General features: G+C 39.3%; 1 protein-coding gene across 1 annotated transcript in view; it reads left to right on the top strand.

Moving 5' to 3' along the window:
* The first annotated feature begins 218 nt into the window (after positions 1 to 218).
* LOC126190889 (4-aminobutyrate aminotransferase, mitochondrial) overlaps positions 219 to 26,355 on the top strand; it is an 80,238-nt gene continuing 54,101 nt past the window's right edge. Inside the window, exons 1-5 of the mRNA XM_049931502.1 lie at positions 219 to 410; positions 6,447 to 6,580; positions 11,937 to 12,104; positions 13,160 to 13,240; positions 20,853 to 21,051. Coding sequence (XP_049787459.1) covers positions 332 to 410; positions 6,447 to 6,580; positions 11,937 to 12,104; positions 13,160 to 13,240; positions 20,853 to 21,051 — 661 coding nt within the window. The 5' untranslated portion in view covers positions 219 to 331. The remainder of the gene's footprint in view (positions 411 to 6,446; positions 6,581 to 11,936; positions 12,105 to 13,159; positions 13,241 to 20,852; positions 21,052 to 26,355) is intronic.

Below are 26,355 nucleotides of genomic sequence, written 5' to 3' on the forward strand. Positions count from 1 at the left end.
CGAAGCACAGTGTAAATTCAACCCTTAATTCAGATACCAGCTTGAGAACGTGTATTTCAAGATAAATATATCAAGTAATGCTGCTACGTCCACTTAAAGTCGAGCAGCACACAATAGAGCGCCGTAAGTTAAACCGAGGTCAAATTCATAAACACAGTAATTTATGGCAATTGAATTATGTTCCCCTTCAGTAGCGTCACGTTGCGCGGGTCGCTCAAACACAGCGCCAGTATCCGCCGTGCACCGTATCAGTACGCACGCCCGAATAAAATCAGTCTGCTTCGGCGTTTGCGTATTCAGTGTGCGACGCTCACCTGAAGGTTTAGGGAAGATGGCACAGCTATGCGGCGGATGCGTAACGCCCACAATTAATTTTGGTAGATTGTGCCTTAAGCAATGGTGGAAATCAGGTAAAGACTAGACACTTGTTCCTTTAAAGATTTTTCCTAAATGACAATATGAGTGTTTTGAGAAAAAAATACAGTGAGACTGCATTTTCAAGTCGTCCGAAGACTGGGAAATGAAAATCATCTTATAATTTGTTAACGCTTTATGCACACAGATCTTGTGAACTGTTTTAACATGTACATCGACTGAACGTTAGTACCGGCGTTAGACGTTCAGCATCTTGAAATATCAATGTGTTAATGCAAGTTACCGTTGCAAATACAGTTACTCTTAAGTCAAGATACAATTCCTCTTGAGAAGACGCATAACTCCTTCTGTTCCATATGTGCAATCAGCAAGCTTTATCTTACACGAAAAGTTGCATAGTACAGCTCAAGATACACCATTTTTACCTTGTCTTGTTTCGGAATTCCTTGTAGAAAACTAAATTAAAGGGGCAAAAATTATTTTTGTAGCCCCTGCCTCTCGCATATCAGTACTGTGTTTGGAACAAAAAAAAAATAAAAATGAAAAAGCTGTTTGCCGCAGCACACACAATTTTTGTAGCGAATTTTATAACATTTGGAACTCGAATACATCACCTCTACTGTTGAATTATTGTGTTGTTTATTTTATTGTGTAGTAGCTGCAAAGATTTGTGACTGTGTCACCAAAAAATTCGGCTATTGTAGTTTCATGTATGTTGGAAAATATCGTAGTTGATATCAATTTACATCCAATCATAAACTGTAAATACTTTGCAGATTTTTCCGGCTTTGCTGTGATGTATTGACTGTATGAAAAGTTACAGTATTCTGTACGCTTTAGTTGACTACACAAATGATTTTGCAAGAAGACCACATTCTGTACTTCCCATATGGCTATCAAAATTTAAGTTACAGTAATCTTTTCTTCCTGCAATCATCATCATTGTAATATTAATCCCTTACATCATCTGTATGTAACAGATTTTGATTTTTGCTACAACAATGTTTAGAAAATCATTGGCTTACTATCCTATTGCTTTAGTTGGTTTTCTTGTTCCCACCTTCACTTGTGTGGAAACAGATGCTGTAAGATTTTCTCATTTATATGATTTTTTTTATCATACCCTTAATTCTTGATTTTTGGTTACAGTCTGTAATTGTGAAAATGTCACTGACCTGAATATTTGTGAAATTAATAATCTCTAAGACTGAAATTGTAAGACTTGTTGATGTTCAGTAATTGACGAGTTTAAATGGAATATACACTTTCATGAAATAATAGCAATCAGTCCATCTAGCTTTGTACTTACTAATGCTCTTATTCTCTGGGCCTCATATAAAAATAATTTTGTATTTTTCATACTGTCATTAATATCATTTAATGAACTACTTTTCGGAGAAAATTGTGCAGACATCTGTATTTTACTATTGTATACTCCAGAAAGTAGCATTATGAATGTTTTTAAAGTCAGTAATAGAACCTCTTGTAGCATTTATTTACAAGGTAAGAAATTAGTTGTTGAAATTATTTAAAACTTTTTAAAAAATTTTTTTACACATGTGCAGCTGATCTGTGGTATAGACAACCTAGTGATACAAAAATAATTTTCGTATAGACTTAGTGTTGCTGACTATGGTTCAGAGTAGATGCGAGTAGTCTGACTTTGACTTTAGAAGCCGCCCACATAAATGTGAGGAAATTCAAAAGCTTTAAAAATTCAAACTCGGTTAAAAGTATCAATTGTTATACACACATGAACCAATGCATTAGTACGATTCTGGGACTTATGAGATAGTCATAACATTTGGAACAAATCTGACAGATAGAGAAAACATATTTGGATATCTATTTTGCAAATTATCAATAATTTCATCATGAGAAAGGAAAAGCAAAGATTAAGCAATTCACGGCAAGTAATTATTAAGTCATTGGTGTTAAGGCTCGTTGAACAGTTGCTGAATATGGATGTGATCAAAATGATTCATACATCTGCATCTAGAGCATGTTGTGTAAATCCCACAGTATTTAATCAGGGCAGCATCAGGTGACTGCTGGCGAGTAGGATCTGCTGTATAAGCCCCTTCCAGCATGGACTCAGTAAGAATATTACTTTAGTGAGGAACCAACAGTTGCCACTTACCAACGGTCAGCAGCAACATCCTGAAGATGTTATACAGTTGTCTGAATGAAATATTGTGGGAATTGCACAACGTGCTCTAGTGGCAGTTCCAACAACTCTATATTCAACAGATCTGCCAAGAAAAAGTGAGAAGTGTTGCAACATGATAAAGAATGTTGATGTGACACACATTTGCAGCGTACCTAGTTACTCATGTAACATGTCCTTTCGGGATCTTCTTTTATCAGAAAGACTTTAATAATCAGTAATGATATAAGTTTATAAGAAAAGTAAACGATATAAAGTTGACAATTAAGAATCAAAATAGTTATGTATATATTCTGGAGTTTTTTTAGATGAGAAAACAGTATTAAATAGCTTATTGACAGCCCCATGATTTGGTATCGGGGAGACCTCATCTGTGAGCCAGCTAAGTCTTTGCATAAAACAATGGAAGATTTTGATAAACATAATTGTGCTCACTGAGTATCTTTTGTGGCTCACTCTGATTTGTGTCACAAAGCAAAATAAGATGATTTGCCTTGCCTTGGACATAGTAGACTGACAATAAATGCAATACCCTCAATCTTTAACAAGTGCAAATAATTCTGTTAAGGTTAATATTCTGACTTCTTCCAATAGTTAACGGTAAGACATTAGATTTCTGTGACTGTTGATGGTTGAGAACCTCTAAAGAAGGCAGTGTGTATTCATGATCACTCCGGAAACTAAGAATAACTACAGATAATGAGTCATGCCTGGATAACACAGTCAGTAAGACTAGGTTCTGGTCCCAAATACAGTTTTAATCTGCTAGGTCATTTCAACTACTCAACAGCCAGTTGATGTCTTCAGTGATAGCCAAGCTGATTTCTCTTCCAAATTGTCATTCATTGACAATGTATTGCGCAATGTATTGGGTACAAGTAGAAAGAATATTTTTATTCCAAAAGTGTGCCAACCAGGCCATGGGTTGTATTAATTCATCGACCTTATAATGACCACTATTTAAAATGCTGAAGGTTTTTACATGTTAGTGCAAATGCACCGACTATTTCATGAAATTTGTTGGTAATATTTTCTAGTGTGGAAGGAACATATGGATCTATTTAGCACCAGTTACAGGTACAATTGTATGTTGTGATGAAGTCATTGTCTGTCATCCAGAAAAATTGACATTACTTCATAGCGAACATTTTCAGCTGATTTCTGTTTTAATTAAAAGAGCTAAAATTGAACTATATATATTTACAGATCTAAGTGGGAGACGATTCTCATTATAAGTTACTTTTTTCTGTGAGGATAGGTGATGTCTATAGAACTATGTACTTGCAGGACATCTTTGAACACTTCTCCTTGAGTCTTGAAAAGCATAAGAAAAAATCTTCCAGTATACCAGTTTGTTAATACCATCCTATCTTTCAATGTGTTTATTTTGATGTTTCCTTGTAGGAAGAAAGTGTACACCAATGTTTTGTTCCCGTTCCTTACTCATATCACTTTTGCTGACTGATCGTAATTGGAGGAGATCTAGTTACGAGGCTAGCACTTTGTCTCAAGGTTATATTTGCACAGTCCTCTTTGACCATCACTTACAATGTTGACTTTGACTTGGTGGAATCAAACCTAAAATTTTTCTATTTACACAATAAATGTCATGACTTATGTTACTGTACTACACAGTGTAATATCCATTGGTTGAAAACCACCTCCTGCTGTGTTACTTCCTTACAACAGGTATCATATGCATGCTCTCCCCTTTCCTGTCCTATGCCTCTCCCTTAAGCTGCTGGTAACTTTGTTCATGTTTAACAACAAATTCTCTTCCGCCTTTTCATCTTTTCCCTGCAGTCTTTCATTTTATGATTGTTGCAGGCAATTTCTTTGCAGTACATATTTTAGCTAAGATATTCTGTTTCTTATTTCCATTGGTTTTCTTTCCTCTCCTTTTGTTGGAAGTACTTAATTCAAAATCCTCTCGGTCCATTTCACATTTGTCATTTTTCTCCAAAATCACATTTCAAACTATCCAAGCATTTTCCCTCTTTCTGTTTGACTGCCCCTGATTCACTGCCATATAACTCCAGAGAAAACACTTGGCAAATCTTTTTCTTAGTTCTTTCAGAATTATGTTTGCTGATGACAAACATTTCACCTTTACAAAAGCTCATTCTGTGCATAGATGTACTTCTTACTTCCTCTTCACAGCTTCAATTTTCCATCAACAAACTTCTTAACTGCCAACCACCTTGCCGCAGTGGTAACACCGGTTCCCGTCAGATCACCGACGTTAAGTGCTGTCAGGCTGGGCTAGTACTTGGATGGGCGACCATCCGGTCTACCGAGCGCTGTTGGCAAGTGGGGTGCACTCAGCCCTTGTGAGGCAAACTGAGGAGCTACTTGACTGAGAAGTAGCAGCTCCGGTCTCTGTACGGCCAGGAGAGCTGTGTACTGACTACATGCCCTTCCATATCCGCATCCAGTGACACCTGAGGGCTGGGGATGCCACGGTGGCCAGTCAGTACTGTTGATACCATTGGGCCTCCATGAGGGATGAGTTTGTTTTAAACTTCTTAACTACCTGAAATATTTCACTTGTACTGAAATCTTTCCTTATGACATTTTTATGGAACAACATGGTTTGATCATTTGCATGCTTGATGGTTCTATACATCGCAAAAGGGAAGAGAATAAGAAATGTGGGCTAATGGAAACATGTGAACATTTAATGCTTTGGAAAAAATTGTAGTGTATAGAAACAAGTGATGGAACTGTTATAAAGTAAGTCCAATGAAAAGTTACAGAATGCTCCATTACAACTGAGGAGAAAGAAGATATTCTGTCAGACGAAATAGAAGATACATCAATGCAGAACTGAAATTCCAACAGGCTGTTAGATCTGTTGCTAGGTGGGAGAACAACTACTTTTGTCTTTTTTGGCACTGTAAGTGTCCTGTATGAGATTGATGTTAAATTTTATTCCCATTGCTCATGAATAGAGTTTTAAATTGGAAGTTTGGATGCAAATTGTTATGAAATTATCACAATGACATTGCTGTGACTCCAACTGATACCAATATATATATTATTTTATACTTATTTATTTTTTATTTCTTTAAGTGGAAGAACAACAGAGAATTACTTACTATGTTCACCACAAGTAAGCTCTTCTTGCTCAACAATCTATAATGCTCTAGAACAAAAGCCTTCAAACAAATTAATGCAATCTGAGTAGACACAATTTGCAAAAACTATGAACTGAAGAGAACTTTAAACATGATAACTATTAATAAAACTCTTACCATGTTACTAGCTGACAAATGTCTGGGTATTAATTTTGTCAATTTTCAATTAGAAACAAAATCTTATATATATTATATGTAATTGTGCAGTAGACTTACCGTAAGATGATCTGGGAGAATTTTTGTACACTGGCTGCAACTGCTTCACATATCTACAATGCAATTTTGTAAATGTCTCTGTACCAACACATTTTCTCTATTGTTTTTGCCTGCAGCCATTTGCAGTTCACAGTTGAAAGCTGTCAAAAGTGCTGGCAGGTGTCTAGGATTTCCTTTTTGAGTCGGCTGTAGCAGTTTCTTAATAGTAAAAACTATAAGTATTAAAAATTCATGCGTAATGCTTAATTTTTTCACACATCTTGATATTTGACTTAATATGGTAGGTAGGTGGTTCTTACCTTGGAAGCGATTGTTGCTTGATAATAGGGGTATGTGTAGCAAGTTTGATTGAAATCGGTCCAGTGCTTTAGGACAACACGTGGAAAATACATACATATGTACATAATACATGTATGCATACATACGTACATTTTTATAATATGTGTGGATTACAGAAAAAGGAAGAGCAAGATGAGAAATGCATAACAATATCATTGTATTTTGTTGTTAGTACCCTGAAAGTGTGTGTCATATAATGTATATTTTCATAGGTTCCATTTGCCAAAACATTTATATAAGGAATGTTTCAAGCCTGGTTGTTGGAGAACCTGATGGACCAAGTGTAAAAACATCCATTCCAGGTCCAAAGTCAAAGCAGCTACTAGATGAACTAAGTGCTATACAGGTATTTTTACAGTTACACAATTTCAGACCTTTCCTCTAAAATATTTGGTGTAGTTTACAATTAAATCTTTACACTAAGAAATTTCTGTAACTTGTGTAAGTAGTGAGAGTGTGTGTGTGTGTGTGTGTGTGTGTGTGTGTGTGTGTGTGTGTGTGTGTGTGTGTGTGTGTGTGTGTTTTATCTCTGTGTTTTATCTCTGTTACATTGGTCAAAACAAATATTGGATGAAATGTCCCATATTATTGACATATAGTCTTTTAATTCCCCCAAATGTCATACTCTAAAACTGCCTCTATACAGAATAAAATATGTTAGAACAGTCAGTATAACTGCCTTGTAATTCTCCTCTGTACAGTTACATAATTAAAGAGCCACGGTGTAGTTAGAAATCCCTAGGTAACTCAGGAAATACTGAATTTAACTGACAAAATGAGAAATGCAGCAAATGAAGCTAGCAAAAAGAAGTACAGACATCTAAAAAAACAAATGAGATTGACAGAAAGTGAAAAATGTCAAAGCGGAGGTGGTTAGAAGATAGCTGCAAGGCTGTAGAAACACAATGAACTAGGGAAAGGTGGGAAAATTAGAGGTTTTGGTGAAAAAGGAAGCAGCTCAATGAATACAACAAGTGCAGGTGACAAACTTATACTAAGCAAAGAAGGGAAGGCCAGAAGGTGGAAGGAGGGTCTATACAAAGAAAACATACTTGAAGACAGAGAATAGGAAGTCAGTGAAGGTGACATAGTGGATGCAATACTGTGGAAAAAGTTTTCCACAGCCCAGACAGATCTAAGTGCAAGCCATGCTCCTGGACCAATCATTTTCCCTCAGAATTATAGAGACCTTTGTAAGAACTAACCATGACTAAATTATTCCATATTGTGTGCAGGACGTATGAGATGGGCAAAATAACCCTCAGACTCCAGGAAGAATCAGATAATTCCAATTCAAAAGAAAGCAGATGCCGACAGGTGTGAATACTGCGGAACAATCATTTTACTAACAAGGGAACCTCCCCATCGCACTCCCGTCAGATTTAGTTATAAGTTGGCACAGTGGATAGGCCTTGAAAAACTGAACACAGAGCAATCGAGAAAACAGGAAGAAGTTGTGTGGAACTATGAAAAAAATATGCAAAATATACAAACTGAGTAGTCCATGGGCAGGATAGGCAACATTAAGGACTATGTCAGCACAGGAGCGCCGTGGTCCTGTGGTTAAGGTGAGCAGCTGTGGAATGAGGGGTCCTTGGTTCAAGTCTTCCCTCGACAGAAAATTTTAATTTTCTATTTTCGCGAAGTTATGATCTGTCCGTTCGTTCATTGACGTCTCTGTTCACTGTAATAAGTTTAGTGTCTGTGTTTTGCGACCGCACCGCAAAACCGTGTGATTAGTAGACAGAAGGACGTGCCTCTCCAATGGGAACCGAAAACATTTGATCGCAAGGTCATAGGTCAACCGATTCTTCCACAGGAAAACACGTCTGATATATTCTATACGACACTGGTGACAGCATGTGCATCACATGACAGGAATATGTTGTCGACCCACCTAGCTTGCACACTTGGCGAATGGGTAAAAAGATTCTTCTACCTTGCCTGATTTAGGTTTTCTTGTGTATGTGATAATCACTCCCAAAAAGTGATGAAAACATGAGAGTTTGTCAGATAATAATTGTCTGAAAATAAAGAATTAAACTTTTCTCTCGAGGGAAGACATGAACCAAGGACCTCTCGCTTCGCAGCTGCTCACGCTAACCACGGGACCACGGCACTCCTGTGCTCATACGGTCGTTGAAGTTGCTTATCTTGCCATGGACTACTCAGTACGTATATTTTGGTTATTTTTTTCGTAGTTCCACACATCTTCTTCCTGTTTTCTCGATTGTTCTGTGTTCAGTTTTTCAAGGCCTATCCACTGTGCCAACTTATAACCAAATCTGAGGGGGGTGCGATGGGGAGGTTCCCTTGTAAGTTACATTGCAAACTATTGACACACATTATTTACAGAAATTGGAAACCAACTCAAAGGAAGTCAGTCTGGCTTCTGGCACAGTGTAGAAACACACAAGGTAATACTGACCCTGTAACTTGTTTTAGAAGGTAAGTTGAAAAGGGCAACCTACATTTATAACATTTGCAGATTTAGAGAGACTTTTTGATAACATTGACTGGATTACATTCTTTGAAAATTTGAAGGTGGTGGGAATAAAGTACAGGAAGCAAAAGGTTATTTATAACTTTTATAGAAACCAGATTTCAGTTATAAGTTTTGAAGAATACAAAAGGAAAGTCACAGTTGAGAAGGCACTGAGATGGTTGTAACCTATCTCTGATGTTGTTCACTCGGTACATTCAGTAAGCTGTGAAGGAAACTAAGAAAAACTTTCAAAAGGGAATTAACGTTCAGTGAGAAGAAATAAAAACTTTGAGGTTTGCTGATGATGATGACATTGGAAGAACACTGAGCAGAGCAGTTGAATGGAATAAATGTGTGTTGCAAAGAGCTTTGAAAGTGGATATCAACAAAAACAAAACAAGGGCAACAGAATGTAGCCAAATTAAATCAGGTGATGCTGAGGGAATTAAGAAATAACTGACTAAAAGTAATAGACACTGTCTGCTATTTGGGCAGCTCAATAATTGATGATGACTAAAGAGGAGAGGATATAAAATGAAGACTGGCATAACCAAGTAAAGCATTTCTGAAAAGGAGGAATTTGATTGTTAGGAAGCCTTTTCCAACAGTATTTGTCTGAAATGGAGCTTTACATGAAAGTGAAATGGGACAGGAAGTGGTTCAGACAAGGAAAGAATAGGTTTTGAAATGTGTTGTGCAGAAGGATACTGAAGATTGGTTGGGTAGATCAACGAACAGCTGAGGAAATACAGAACCGAATTGGGGAAAACAGAAATTTATGGCACAACTTGATTAAAAGAAGGAACTTATTGCTAGGACACATCTTGAGACATCTGGATAGTCAATTTCATAATGGGAGGAAGTGTGAGAGAAGGAGGGAGGATGGGGTAAAAATTGTAGAAGTATACCAAGGCTTGAATAATACAGAAAGTAGCTTCAAATGGACATGTTGTGCAGAGATGAAAAATCTTTCACAGGATTGACTAGAGTGGAGAGCTGCTTTAGATTGAGAACCATCACGACAAGAATTATTGCAGACAGGAGATGGTTTTGTCCCTGAGGATTAACTCAGAAACAGACAAAGTGCTGTTTGTTGTCTCTTGATACAGTGATTGTTCTGTTCAAATGGCCCATACTGCTCAACATCTATGGAATTCTGTAAGACAGTTGATGAGGTCCTTTGGGGTAGTTTACGAGGTGCATTGAAGTTCTAAGGCCTCAGATTTTTTTTCTCCGGACTGGAAAGAGAGAGAAACATGCGCATTGTTTTAAAATGAGGCCGCGTTCATTGTCAATACGTACCAGAGATGGCAGCACCGTATGGAAGATGGAATTTTACCGCCAGCAGCGAGAATGAGAACTGTTTTAAATACTTAAAATGGCGACTTTTTCTTACTTGAACAACGTGCAATCATTCGTTTTCTGAATTTGCGTGGTGTGAAACCAATTGAAATTCATCGACAGTTGAAGGAGACATGTGGTGATAAAGTTATGGATTTGTCGAAAGTGCATTCGTGGGTGCGACAGTTTAATGACGGCAGAACATCGTGTGACAACAAACCGAAACAACCTCGGGCTCGCACAAGCCGGTCTGACGACATGATCGAGAAAGTGGAGAGAATTGTTTTGGGGGATCGCTGAATGACTGTTGAACAGATCGCCTCCAGAGTTGGCATTTCTGTGGGTTCTGTGCACACAATCCTGCATGACGACCTGAAAATGCGAAAAGTGTCATCCCTGTTACACAGGACTGGACATTTCAATTTAAACTGGGCTTTGGTCTGCCACACAAGTTATTAAGATCTTGTCAGTCATCATGTCCACCAGAGCCGTAAACTGCTGAGAGACTTTGCATTTCACAGAATATTGATGCAAGCACTGAGAAAGAAGAGCATCAAATGGTGTAGCGGGTGTTGGGGTCAATTTGGCTATGAGTAGTTCTGTGAAACCAACAATGGCTCAGTCTGGTAGTGGCACAGGTAGCACGTGCACATAATGGCAAATCTTGCAGCACCTGAAGAAACCGGATGGCTTGGTCATTGAAATATTTTACATAACATTGAAATGAACTCTGAAGAAAAATCTGGAAGTACACTTAATCAGTAACACCAAGAAAACCTTTATGTTATTGTCTATTGTGCATGCCTTGGTGCCTTGCTTCTTAGACACACACTAGTTACTAGGTCACATTTGATAACGTCTGTATGTGGACATCATCAGCTTGGGTTTAGCCAACTAGGAAAATCTTAACAAATATACTCAGTATGCTATTCTTAGTGGGGCTCTTATAAGTTGAGGAAAAAGAATTAGATCTCATAATACACCTGTACTACTTAATTTTTGACTGCTTTACAGTAGTTTACATTATAGGAGAGCTGACCAAATCTGTATTTATACAGTGAGTGAAACTTGTGGTGTAACTATCCAAAAGTGTTGTAAACAAGCCTTATTTCTTATACTAAACAAAAATAGGGTTGCCTTTTGGATATGTATTAAAATACAGTGCTGCTGTTGAAGGCATCGCAGCTTCATGCGGATTACCTTGTAAAGCATTTTTTCAGCCAAAGGAGAGATTGATTTTAATAGCTCCATTGCATAGCCTAAGCAGTTAAATGAATATATACCACATTTTTCACAGAATATATAACACTGACAGCACAAAGGAAAGCACATGGTCACCCATATACATGCACATATTTATAATGTCCACTATACAGGGTGGAGAAAAATTGTCATGAAATTTTAAACCTGGTTGGCTGATGCCAATAGGTACCAAAATTATTAATGTTGTGTAGGTAAACAGTGCACCATTTTTGAACTATGGAAACTTGGCGCCATGTGCTCCAGTTAGTCACGGGATTGCCCTGTTACTGGGTGCTCTGGACAATGCGTGACCGTGAATGCTTTACCTGCCATGTGAGTATCACGTTGGCGCAGTGATGGGGCGAGGAAGTTTATATGTGTGAACTGACAACCATAGCACTGCCCGTCAACTGATGAACAGCAACGGGGCAATCCCACAGCCAATCTGAGCGTGTGGCACCAAGTTTCTGTAGTTTAAAAATGGTGCATTGTTGACTACACGACATTAGTAATTTTGGTTCCTATTGGCATCAGCTATCCAAGATTAAAATTCCGTGACACAATTTTTCTCCACCCTGTATGTTAAGAGAGTATCTGCACTGAATTTATTGCAGCCACCATTTTCTTTCCACAGCAAACTGGATCAGTACAACTTTTTGTTGATTATGACCGCTCCATTGGTAATTATATAGCAGATGTTGATGGAAATGTTCTGCTTGATGTGTACACTCAGATATCGTCACTGCCTCTTGGGTACAATCATCCAGATCTTTTGAAATTGCTTGATAACCCTTTTAATGTGGTAAGTCATCAAATTTTATAAACATTAATAAATTAATGAAGAAGTGATTAATGAATTGTGATTTTTTTTGATGCATTAAAATATTCGTTCCAGGCAGCAAGGGGGGAAAAATAATACTGATGGTGTGAGAAGAATGAGGCCACTTGGTGAGGACATCATGTGTAGGGACTAGTTCTTTCTAATCTATCAAGCTATAACTGATAAAATGGTAGGGGTTTTTTGCATAGAGAGAACCTCGAGTTACAGGATTTGCTACTTAGTATCAGTAGATTGACCTTGCTGCTTTAACTTAATATTCATAATATGATGGTTGTGGGCTTAACAATAGTTATCCTCAACTTTGTAGACACCTCAGCAAGTTCTTCCTCACACAGTTGAAGCTTTCGTTTTCACAACTACTTATTAAATGTCATATCTCAGCACTTGCATTGTTGTTATTGCGTATTAAAAGTAGTCATAATTTAGATTTTCTTTTGGTTTTAAAATAACTAATAATAGGGACAGGCTTACACAAAATGCTAGAGTCTGGTGTTAAATGTAGAGCCCATTGCGTCTTGTATTGTGGACCTGTTTGGAGTGCGTCATTGGATTCCTGTTCTCTCCCCATTATTCCTTTGTATTTCTTGTGTGCTCATAATTCTAAGTATGCAGAAACTGAAAAGAGAACTCGCATTATTAATGGAATACAAGAGATGCAATACAGCCATACAGATAGTCTGCAAAATATACACCTTATTTTGATCCATGAAACAAAAAGTCTTATTCCCAGGATTAAAAGAACTGAATGCATTAAAGGAAGAGTACTGAATATTTACCCAGGATACAATCTCTATCAGAAGCTGAGTTAAATGAAACACTAAAGAGAGCAAAATTGATGGTTATCAAGAACATGTGAATGTGAGTCAGGAAAAATAGGAATGGGAGGAAGGGAGAGAATGCATTGAAAACTTGTGTGAATTGGAGACTTAGTGTTTAGAGTGACACATTCAGAATCTGTGCTAACAGTCTGGTTCTTTTTTTTAGATTTCTTTGACATTGTTCTATTTCTTTTTCAGAAAGCAATTGTAAATCGACCTGCACTTGGAGTATTCCCAGGATCTGATTGGCCAAAAAAAGTTAAAAATATCCTTCTTGATGTAAGTGAAACTATAATTCATTGTTGGGTGTGTTAATCAGTGAAGTTAATTTTTGTTTAATTTCATAGTGATTTTATGATTTGCCTTTCTTTCCATTTTTGCAGCCAGTTTCCGTTTTCACTATCCTAAGGAGACTTTAATATTGGTTCCAATGGACTGCTATATCTCATTTTATTATCCTGACTAATACACATTGTAACCACAATTAAGTCTGAAACTGGGAGCAGGGTTGTCAGTGAAATAAAACATTTACCACTGAAACCATATTTGTTATGGAGACTAATATAAAGACACAACGGAACTTTCTCCTGGATGGAGAATGCTGCAATTTATACAGACATTGAATATTCCAGAAAATGCAAACTTAACATACATAAGAAATTTTGAGGACCCTCTAGAAACAATAAATGTTAAAAAATTAATACTTGCTGGTGGTGATATTTGAAGTAGGGTCCCACAGCATGCCAGCCGGTAGTGCTAATCGCTACTCCATATTGCATGCAGTACACCTCATTGCATTGCTCCCTCTCCTGGAGAAACAATGACTGACTTCTTCAGAAGTTCTCATTGGCACCAACTACAGCATCCTAGATAATGGTCCTCTGTATGGCAGTACTGAGGATCCTCTTGTTTGGGCGCTGATAACCACGCAGTTGAGCGCCCCACAAACCAAACAAAAAAACCTCTTGTTTGAATTGTGCTGTCACATCTTCTTCACTGAGATAAATATCGGAGATAGCTCCTTCCATCAAAGCTTCACAGTCATACAGTAAACCTTCACTTCCATTAACCAAGAAGCCCCCATCTTTGATTTATGCCCCTTTACAGTAGTAGGATCTCATATGCAGGACGTGGAGAATGTGTCTGTGCTTTTATCTTCTTGATCGCAAGTCAAAATCATAGACTTTATATGTGAAGTCTGATGTACGACAGAGCATGTAATGTAACCCAAAGTAACATTTTAGTAATTTTCCTTATATCCCTGCACAGTCATAAAAGTACATACCAAATCTCCCGGGGCTGTATTTCACTGTCCAGAGCTCAGAATCATAGCACACTCGGTCTTCCTCCGAAGTGTCCAAGGAGTGTGTGTCTTGCTTCATTGTTCCTTGTGATGAAGTGATTCATAAAATCATCCCTGAAACGGAAACAGTGTATTCATTGTTGTTTTGGCCTCGCAACTGTGGAGGATGAAGCATGAAGAATGGTGTGAAGCCTGTAGATAATTGCCTCAATATGTTAAATCTGTCACAATAGGCAGTATTGTATCCAATCTCTGTTAGACATCAACATACATCAAGAGCATTTCTTACAATGTCGTGTTAAAGTATTCTGTAAGGCCATTCTTCTGGTGCTGGTGGATAGTTTTCATTCTGTGGGTGATGTCACTATGAGAAATTACATATGATACTAGTCTCGACTGGAAAAGTATTAAATGATCAGAGTTCATCGATGTTTAACCACTGATACCTCTTTGTCAAACTGAGGAATCTCCCCAGTAGGTTGATCTCATCTAGTGTAATGCCGCTGTTGCAGGCAGAATTCCACCAGATGCCCTGGAACTACACTCCTGGAAATTGAAATAAGAACACCGTGAATTCATTGTCCCAGGAAGGGGAAACTTTATTGACACACTCCTGGGGTCAGATACATCACATGATCACACTGACAGAACCACAGGCACATAGACACAGGCAACAGAGCATGCACAATGTCGGCACTAGTACAGTGTATATCCACCTTTCGCAGCAATGCAGGCTGCTATTCTCCCATGGAGACGATCATAGAGATGCTGGATGTAGTCCTGTGGAATGGCTTGCCATGCCATTTCCACGTGGCGCCTCAGTTGGACCAGCGTTCGTGCTGGACGTGCAGACCGCGTGAGACGACGCTTCATCCAGTCCCAAACATGCTCAATGGGGAACAGATCCGGAGATCTTGCTGGCCAGGGTAGTTGACTTACACCTTCTAGAGCACGTTGGGTGGCACGGGATACATGCGGACGTGCATTGTCCTGTTGGAACAGCAAGTTCCCTTGCCGGTCTAGGAATGGTAGAACGATGGGTTCGATGACGGTTTGGATGTACCGTGCACTATTCAGTGTCCCCTCGACGATCACCAGTGGTGTACGGCCAGTGTAGGAGATCGCTCCCCACGCCATGATGCCGGGTGTTGGCCCTGTGTGCCTCGGTCGTATGCAGTCCTGATTGTGGCGCTCACCTGCACGGCGCCAAACACGCATACGACCATCATTGGCACCAAGGCAGAAGCGACTCTCATCGCTGAAGATGACACGTCTCCATTCGTCCCTCCATTCACGCCTGTCGCGACACCACTGGAGGTGGGCTGCACGATGTTGGGGCGTGAGCAGAAGACGGCCTAACGGTGTGCGAGACCGTAGCCCAGCTTCATGGAGACGGTTGCGAATGGTCCTCGCCGATACCCCAGGAGCAACAGTGTCCCTAATTTGCTGGGAAGTGGCGGTGCGGTCCCCTACGGCACTGCGTAGGATCCTACGGTCTTGGCGTGCATCCGTGTGTCGCTGCGGTCCGGTCCCAGGTCGACGGGCACGTGCACCTTCCGCCGACCACTGGCGACAACATCGATGTACTGTGGAGACCTCACGCCCCACGTGTTGAGCAATTCGGCGGTACGTCCACCCGGCCTCCCGCATGCCCACTATACGCCCTCGCTCAAAGTCCGTCAACTGCACATACGGTTCACGTCCACGCTGTCGCGGCATGCTACCAGTGTTAAAGACTGCGATGGAGCTCCGTATGCCACGGCAAACTGGCTGACACTGACGGCGGCGGTGCACAAATGCTGCGCCACTAGCGCCATTCGACGGCCAACACCGCGGTTCCTGGTGTGTCCACTGTGCCGTGCATGTGATAATTGCTTGTACAGCCTTCTCGCAGTGTCCGGAGCAAGTATGGTGGGTCTGACACACCGGTGCCAATGTGTTCTTTTTTCCATTTCCAGGAGTGTATTTGCAGCAAATGCTTTCATCACTAGCATTCCTTACAGTGGCTCACATGGTGTTAACGGATTGGTGGAGGCCTTGGCATCTAGTTCTGTCTAGAGCCTTCATGAATCCCAGGTGACCAGATGTTGGATCATTGTTGAATTACTTCAGGATAAGTGGCTAAAGATGATCTGGGATGACAAGCAGCCATTTCTGCCCTACTGGATCATAATTCCTCTTATAAATGTTCCATTTATTAATTTTAATTCCCATTCAGTGATTTCTTCCTTCTTTAAGGCTTCTATTGTTTTCAGCAGTGTAGGATTTTCTGTCTGCTAAGCAGCAGTATCATTTGATGAGATTTCATCTATGCTGCTGTGTTCCACAAAAAGATTCCTTGAAAAGCTGTTTGGTGTCTTTATATTTGTGTCCACTTTTGTATACCAATGTGATGTACTCCGGAAGCCTCAGTGCCCTTATCATCCAACTCAATGGATTCTGCAAGACAGTCAGTAGGTATAGAGAATGGTGGCCTGTCACAATGGTGAATGGTTTGGGAAGTAAATATGGCTGGAGCTTGTCAATAATCCAAGCATCTGCAAGACACTTTTCTGTGCTTTATTGAATTTGCACTCAGACTGCTTGTGCCTCATATCCACTTGTCTGAGGAGAAGTTCTATCTCAGCATTCTCATCATACACTGCTACGACTGAAGAAGATGTAAAGATCTCCTTAAAGACAAGGAAAGATCTTAGAGGCTCCTTGTTCCAAGAAAATTTGGCATCTCATTGTGGTAATTCTTGCATGAGATATACATTGGTATAGAACTCCTTTGTGAAATGCCATTAGTACGAGCACATTTTCAGAAAATTTCACTCATCACAAATGGGCGAGAAGTTAGAAAATCTGTGACTGCTTTTATTTTGTCTGGACGAGGACGGTGTCCATCACCATTAACTAGGTGCTCCAAAATTGGTATTTCTTGGGTGATGAGGCAATTCTTCAAATTCATATGAATGCCTGCAGATTGAACACACCTCAGTGTGATTGTCAAGCAGCGTACAAGTTTCAAATTTTTTGATGACATTTGACAATCTCATCCAGATAGCAAAACTACATCGTCCATTTATGGTGTCAAAGCTGGTGGCCCACCATACATTTACAGGTTGTTGGAACATTCTATTATCCAAACGGCATAACTTTGAACTTGTAGAGGCCAATGGGTGTTGTGAAGGCAGTCTTTTTCCAGTCAGCCTTGATTTGCTAGTAGCCTTTCTGCATGTTCATAGTTTAGAAGTACTTTGCCCCACTCAGGCACTAACAACCCCAGTTTCTTAACTAATGCCAGTAAAAGACTTACAGGAATTATGGAAACCCTTCCCTGTAACTAAAAGTGAAACTAGAACCAATACAGAGTTAACAAAAATATAAAAATTAGTGTAATCATTGTGATTTATAGCTGTCAGCTCTTTTGTGACACTGGGTGCTGTCTGAATTCCTCCAGTATACCTCTTCATCTGCCCTGTGCAGTACAGTCATGGAATCTTGCACCAATGCCACTTTCATTATCTGGTAAGTTCCTCTATATAGGTGAAAGAACTTCCAGTTCCTTTTTCCACCCTGGAACTCTTTAAATACTTGTTGACCACAAACAATTCTCCTTTCTTATAATGAGATTCCATAACATTTTTATATTGCCTTGTCAGTCGCTGCTCTGAACTTGTAATCAGATCAGCGTTTACTGCTTGAGGAGTTCACTCATGTTTACAATTATTTCCTGATGACCGTAACAATAAAGTGGGTAACGTCTCGCATACTACTCCCTTGCCTACAATCTCTAAAGGAGTCAAGTAACACAATGAGGATTTTTTAAAATTCTTGCGCCTGATCTTTGCTAACCTTGTAAAACAGGCATGACACAATCTTCCAAGTACTTACATTATGCATGCGGTAGGATTACACTATGAAAATTTTAACTTTTTATTTTGAGTTCCTGTGAAAAACTCTTATGTTTTCATCACTTTTTTTGGAGTGATTATTACATCCACAAGAAAATCTAAATCGGGCAAGGTAGAAGAAACTTTTCACCCATTCGCCAAGTGTACTAGTTAGGTGGGTCGACAACATATTCCTGTCATGTGACGCACATGCCATCACCAGTGTCGTATACAAAATATCAGACGTGTTTTCCTGTGGAGGAATTGGTTGACCTATGACCTTGCGATCAAATGTTTTCGGTTCCCATTGGAGAGGCACGTCCTTTCGTCTACTAATCGTACGGTTTTTCGGTGCGGTCGCAAAACATAGACACTAAACTTATTACAGTGAACAGAGACGTCAATGAACGAACGGACAGATCATAACTTTGCGAAAACAAAGAAAGCAAAATTTTCAGTGGAGGACAGATTTGAACCAAGGACCTCTCGTTCCGCAGCTGCTCACGCTAACCACGGGACCACGGCGCTCATCGCCTCAGATTGCCCTTAATATTGCCTATCTTACGCATGGACGACCCAGTTTGTATATTTTGCTTATTTTTTCATAGTTCCACACAACTTCTTCCTGTTTTCTCGATTGATCTGTGTTCAGTTTTTCAAGGCCTATCCATTGTGCCAACTTATAACTAAATCTGAGGGGGGTGCGATGGGGATGTTCCCTTGTTAGAGGTTAGCAGTTGTTTTATGCCCTGACTGCTGAGGAATTCTTTAAACTCAAAGCTTACAAATTATGGTCCTTTATCCAATAGTATGTGGTGGGTACTTGCAATTCAACAAAATAATCCTTATTTAGGCATCTAATAACTCTCTATGTAGTTGTGGTTTGTACTAGATATGGTGCTACCAACTTGGACCAGCATTCTAGTGCCACAGATACATAGCTTACTTTTTCCATGCGCCTGGGTAGAGTACCAAAAAAATCCACATCTAAGAGGCCCTGCAATCCCTTTGGTATAATAGTGTACACTTTTATATTTTGAAATATCAGCATAATTTTAACTTCTTAGCATAATAGACAGGTCCAGATGCTGTTCCTTACCTTTCTTCCCAGTTTTTCAAAATAGTAAATTTTGCTCATAAGGCTATATACATTTCCTAATTTCAAAGTGACCATATCCTTCTAGTACATATACAATTAGGGCTTGGACAATTTCGTCTGCTACACCAAGCTCGGTGTTAATAGTTCCATTCCACTATAACACACTGTTTTAAAATTTCCTTACCTATTTTTTTCCCCTGATATCACCCAGCTTTTCTTAATGATTAATTTGAATTTGGACTCTTTTGTTTGCAAATTCATAATCTTATTTCCAACTACCTTTACTCTCTTTTTATGCTCTTCTGTTTTCGGAAAGTAAATTCTCATTTCTACTCTTGACCTTTCCTCGTCAGTCAGTTCTATTGGAAGTAGTACATTTTGTGGACCTTTGATGTATTCTTGCAGGACAAAACTCTCCACATTGATTTAGAAATGCCAGTGCTTGATAATATGTGTTGAAAGTTATTTTGTCCCTGCTAAAAGATACTGGAAGTGTTTGAAGCCACATACTACAGCCAAAGCCATCTTTTTCAGCTACTGTATTATTACATTAATGTTTATTATGGACTCTACTTTAAAATGTGATGTTGTAATGTTTGTCTTCATTATTGAAGCCTCCCTGAAAGATGTTGCAGCCTAATCCAAAATCCAATGCATCAGTACACATTTTAAATGCTTCCTCAAAATTAAGGTGGCTCAGACTTTTCACTCAACTCATTTTCTCTTTGACCTTATTGAAAGTGCTGATTCCTCTGGGACATCAGCCCTACTTAGTCTTTTCTTTTAAGAAATTTAATGTGCGATCATTTGATATACTTCTGCCTGGTATAAATCTTCTATAAAATCCGACCAGAGCCAGGAAGGACTTTTGACTGTTTTCAGTTTTGAGGCAGTAGACAGCACATGACTGCTTCAACATTGTTTGGGTCAGGTCATGTGAATATGTCCTAAAATTTTATTTCTTTTGTCAATTCTTTTTCATGGAACATTTCTAAGACTCTTTGTAATAAACATTTGTATGCTTCCCATCTTTCATTAAGTGTTAGCGTATCATCAACATCGAAAATCACCCTGCACAACAATTCTTTAGCAAGTGCCATATCAAGAGCTCTCATAAATACAGAGACTGATACATTTAAGGCAAAAAGGAAGGCTTGAAAATGGTAAGATCTTCCTTCAGAAATAAAAACTGCATCTTCCTCGATTCCAGGTGTAACGATACTTACCAGTATCTGTCCATTAGAACGATCTGCTGATAAACTTAGTGTTCTGTAATCTACATTAAATTTCTTCCATTGGTATTGATTGGTCTCTTTCCTCTCCTATTACTTGGTTACAGGTCCAAGCATGTGACACTACTGGTACTTTACCATTTGGTTTATGCTCAACTAGCAAGAGGTTGAAGTTAGAACAACCCCTTGGTCAGAAAATGAATATATAGTGGTTTTTCATTTTAACTGTTAATATTTTCCCACCATTTCATAGAGCTATCATATTTATTTGGACATTTAAGCATTGTTCTTATATTTACAGATTACTATATATTAGTTGGATGCTTTATTTTAAAACTGCCTATTTTGTGGTTTAACAGAAACTGTGTGTTAATTTTAGGTTGCCCCCAAGGGACTGAGACACGTCACTACAATGATGTGTGGTTCATGTTCAAATGAAAATGCATTCAAGAACATCTTCATCTGGTATCGCAAAACTCAGAGAGGTGAAAATATAGATTTCACTGAAGATGAAAGGTCATCTTGCATGATAAATCAATCACCTGGCTCTCCACCTCTGAGCATTCTATCATTCAAAGGTTTGTGGTATTTGATAGCTTCACAAATATATTTGAAAATTAGCAGTAATACCTCCTGCAAACACAAGCATATGTATAAAGGAAACAGAATACAGCTTTCTTCTTATGCATGTGGTACAAGTTAATTCACACTACTTTTTGATAGCTGATTATCCGTTATCACATTGTATACTTTTCTCAACATTTTCTTCAGAGGTAGCAGTTTTAAGACATCCATTACATGGATCCTGTGGAGAAGTACAGTCATGCTTGTCATCTGCTATCCATTTATTGAGTGTTCAAAGTGTAGGAAAAGTCAGCTCAGTTACAGATATTGACTTTGGGTGAATTTAACAACAAAGTGCATAAAATTTCATTGATACTGACACTGCTCTATACCAGGGAAGAAAGTGTCTCATTATCCACATAGATAGACATTAATGTCATGGATATTAATTAATACAGATACACACACATTGGAAAGAGATAGAAACATGTGCATTGTTTTAAAATGAGGCCGCGTTCATTGTCAATACGTCCGAGAGATGGCAGCACCGTATGGCAGATGGAATTTTACCGCCAGCGGCGAGAATGAGAACTGTTTTAAATACTTAAAATGGCGACATTTTCCTTACTTGAACAGCGTGCAATCATTCGTTTTCTGAATTTGCGTGGTGTGAAACCAATTTAAATTCATCGACGGTTGAAGGAGACATGTGGTGATGGAGTTATGGATGTGTCGAAAGTGCGTTCATGGGTGCGACAGTTTAATGAAGGCAGAACATCATGTGACAACAAACCGAAACAACCTCGGGCTCGCACAAGCCGGTCTGACGACATGATCGAGAAAGTGGAGAGAATTGTTTTGGGGGATCGCCGAATGACTGTTGAACAGATCGCCTCCAGAGATGGCATTTCTGTGGGTTCTGTGCACACAATCCTGCTTGACGACCTGAAAATGCGAAAAGTGTCATCGAGGTGGGTGCCACGAATGCTGACGGACGACCACATGGCTGCCCGTGTGGCATGTTGCCAAGCAATGTTGACGCGCAATGACAGCGTGAATGGGACTTTTTCATCGGTTGTGACAATGGATGAGACGTGGATGCCATTTTTCAATCCAGAAACAAAGCGCCAGTCAGCTCAATGACAGCACACAGATTCACCGCCACCAAAAAAATTTCGGGTAACCGCCAGTGCTGAAAAAATGATGGTGTCCATGTTCTGGGACAGCGAGGGCATAATCCTTACCCATTGCATTCCAAAGGGCACTATGGTAACAGGTGCATCCTACAAAAATGTTTTGAAGAACAAATTCCTTCCTGCACTGCAACAAAAACATCCGGGAAGGGCTGCGCGTGTGCTGTTTCACAAAGACAACGCACCTGCACATCGAGCTAACATTACGCAACAGTTTCTTCGTGATAACAACTTTGAAGTGATTCCTCATGCTCCCTACTCACCTGACCTGGCTCCTAGTGACTTTTGGCTTTTTCCAACAATGAAAGACACTCTCCGTGGCCGCACATTCACCAGCCGTGCTGCTATTGCCTCAGCGATTTTCCAGTGGTCAAAACAGGCTCCTAAAGAAGCCTTCGCCACTGCCATGGAATCATGACGTCGGCGTTGTGAAAAATGTGTACGTCTGCAGGGCGATTACGTCGAGAAGTAATGCCAGTTTCATCAATTTCAGGTGAGTAGTTAATTAGAAAAAAAATCGGAGGCCTTAGAACTTGAATGCACCTCATATTCTATGCATACAGTTCTATGTAACAGAGCTGCATTTCATTTCATTATTTACCTATGGCTGTCACATCCAATGTCAGCAAATGATTCTAACCAGGAATTACATCATGTCAAATGTAGGATTGAAGAATGGTTATCTTTTCAAACTCATTGGTTCCTTGAGTGGGGGGGGGGGGTGAAATGCACATAAAATACACTGCATGGGGAAAAAGAATATATAGCATCCAGAAGACATGGTCATATGCCAGTATTGCTTCTTACATATACATATCACTGGCAGATGTGTAAACGATTAGAGATGCAGTTCTCTCTGACAGGTAGACTGGCCACCAGAGTGTGTTAGTGTCATTCAGGTTTAGTGTTGTTAGAGGGCCTGATAGAGCATATTAGGGACTTGAACAGCACCAGCTGAGTTACCACTGTGAAGCTCTCAGAGATGCAGCATACTCATGTGAGACAGTGTTATCCTAACATTACAAAGTTCCAAAAGGGCCTCATTCTGGGTCTTCATTTGTAGGATCATGCAATATCCAGATTTGTGGACCATTCAGATATTATGACTGTGTGCTGATGTTGGATGTCGTAGGAATGTGAGGGCAGGCATACTCACTGTCAATGTTGTATATCTACACCCTACTCTATGAACCACTGCTAAGTGCATGGCAAAGGATATGTTGCACTGCACCAGTTATTGAGGCTTTTCCTCATTCCATTCACGTATGGAGTGTGGGAAGAATGATTGTTTAAATGCCTTTGTGTGTGCTGGAATTAACCTAAAGTTGGCCTCACAGTTCCTGCAGGAGAGGTATGTAGGTGCTTGTAGTATATTCCTAGAATCATCTTTTAAAGGCAGTTCCTGAAGTAGGCTTTCTTGGGATCGTTTCCATCTGTCTTCAAGAGACTGTCATTTCAGTTTCTTCAGCATCTCTGACACTCCCACGATTCAAACAAACCTGTAACCATTCATGCTGCCCTTCTCTGTATACATTCATCATCCCCTGCTTGTTCTATTTAGTCCCACATCCTTCCACAATATTCTAATGTGGATGCCATAAGTGATTTGTAACCAATCTCTTTTGTAGATTGATTTCATTACCCTAGATCTCTACCAATAAACCAAAGTCTGTCACCTGTTTTACTCATAACTGAGCCTATGTGGTCATCCCATTTCATATCCCTACAAAGTGTTACATCCATGTATTTGTAGGAGTATGATGGAATATTTATGCATCTTCTTTCAGACAGTGCTTCACTATAAGTAACTGCACCATTTGCAAAAAGTTTGAGGTACTATTAATATTGTCTGCAAGGTCATTAATATACAGAATGAATAGCAAGGGTCCGAACGCACTTCCCTGGGGTACACCCAAAGTTTCTTTTACATCTGAAGATAACTCTCCATCCAAGATAACATGTTGTGCCCTTCCTACAAAAAATAATTCAGTCACAATTTTATTTGATACCCCATATGATTGTACTTTTGGCAATAAGTGCGGATGTGATGTTGAGTCGAACACTTTTCAGAAATCAGGAAATATTGCATCTACCTGACTACCTTCATCCAAAGCTTTCATTACATCATGTGAAGAAAGTGTGAGTTGTGTTTCGCATGATCAATGTTTTCAGAACCCATTCTGGTTGCCATGGAGGAAGTCATTCTATTCAGAGATACCTCATTATGTTTCAACTCCAAATATGTTCTAAGATTTTACAACAACTCATTAAGGGTGTTGGGTGCTTTCTTCCAACTGCTGGGCATGGCTTCTTGTTCAAGGGTTGACCCAAATGTTTTCAGATTTTGTGAAAGATCATTTGACAGTATTCTGCTAAGGTAGTCGTTGAAGGGCTCACACATTGTCCTCTTGACAGCCAAACATGTTCCTATCAACCGCATCTGATCACCATAAGAGGGGATCCCATATTGTGCACTGAGCACATTGTAACCCAGTTCACATCTGGGTGTGCCATATCTGTGAATGAGTAATGGACTCCCTACAATATTTTGTTGTATCAAGCACCATTTGTCAGAGGCTAGCAACAGCTGGACTAGGGAATTACTGTTCCATGTGTAGGCTGCCATTAACACTGCCACACAAATGTCTGTGTTTGGAGTGATGCCAGGACCAGGAAACATGAATGCCTGCAAATGGCATCTGTGATGAATCAAGGTTCTGCACTATATTGGATGACCATAATTGGTGAGTATGGCTGTGACTTTGGGAGAAAACCTATTTATCCAATGTTTTGTAGAGGCACAACAATGTTACTCCTGGCATCAAGGAGCTGGGAGCCATTGGGTATGATGTCAGTGCATGGCTGATAGTGGCAGAGGAAAATCTGATGGTGCAGCAGTATGTCATGGATTTCCTGCATTCTCGTGCAGAGACTTGTCATGTGACAGGATCGTGGTGCCTTTTCTCAACAGAACAATACTCATGTTCAACTGGCATATGCCTCTATGAACTATATGCATGATCTTGAGATACTATCATTGATGACAAGATCATCATATCTGTCCCTGATAGAATGTGTGTGGGACCTGCTCAGACGTCAACCCCATCCCAATGCCAGTATCTAGAATATCAAATACCAGTTACAACAGGTGTGGAGCAGCTTGTCTAGAAGAGGATGCAACAGATTTGACATATTTCCCTATCAAATCAGTGCATTCATCAAGGCCAGAGCTGGTGCAATGTCATACTGATTAGTTCTTTCTAAGTTCAACTCAGATTTGTTATCACCAAAATAACATCACACATCCTCTCAACATGAGAAATTTCATTTAGTTTCCTCCTGTCCTTCTGTGTGCATAACTTTTCTCTTCCGCTAGTGTGTATACAGGGTGATTCAAGAAGATAGGCAAATATTATAATATGTTATTCTACTAGTAAAAATAAAGAAAAAGTTCATATAAACATAGGTCCGCAAATGTTAAGTTACGGAGGTGGCTAATGAAAGATTTTGTTTGAAATTTAGCAATTTTGCTACTATGAAGCCATCACAAAACTTTACAAGGTTAAAGTAAAGTACGATTTCCATTTATTTTGTTGTTATTGATCTGGTGAATCTAATAAAACATCTCCCAGGTGTGTATCTGCAGTAGTTTTCCAGAACATCCAGAGAAGCAAAGGTTATTATACAAATAAATTTGCTTACTTTCCATTAAGAATGTAGAAAAATTTGTCATTGTTGGTAACTGTTAGTGAGTTGTTTTGGTTGTTTCCTGACCTTGAAACGAATTTGTTTCCTGTATTGTTCATTGAAAGCTTTGTTTTTTCCAGTTTAACATGAATTCACATGTGCTATGGTATTAATGAAAGCAGAGTATCCGACACATTCATACAGTTTCAGTTAGTGTTATTACCATCATTTTCCAAAATTAAATTCTCTGCAACTTCTGTTGAAAACTTTGTGTGATTGTCTGTAATTTAAAAAACAAATTGGACCAAGTAGTTAATAAATTAAAAATATTCCAAAATTATGCCTTTGCTTCTCTGGATGTTGTGGAAAACTACTTCAGTTACACGTCTGAGACATGTTCTATTAGATTCACCAGATCAATAACAACAAAATAAATGG

The sequence above is a fragment of the Schistocerca cancellata genome, chromosome 1, assembly GCF_023864275.1.
Source record: "Schistocerca cancellata isolate TAMUIC-IGC-003103 chromosome 1, iqSchCanc2.1, whole genome shotgun sequence".
Lineage (NCBI taxonomy): Eukaryota > Metazoa > Arthropoda > Insecta > Orthoptera > Acrididae > Schistocerca > Schistocerca cancellata.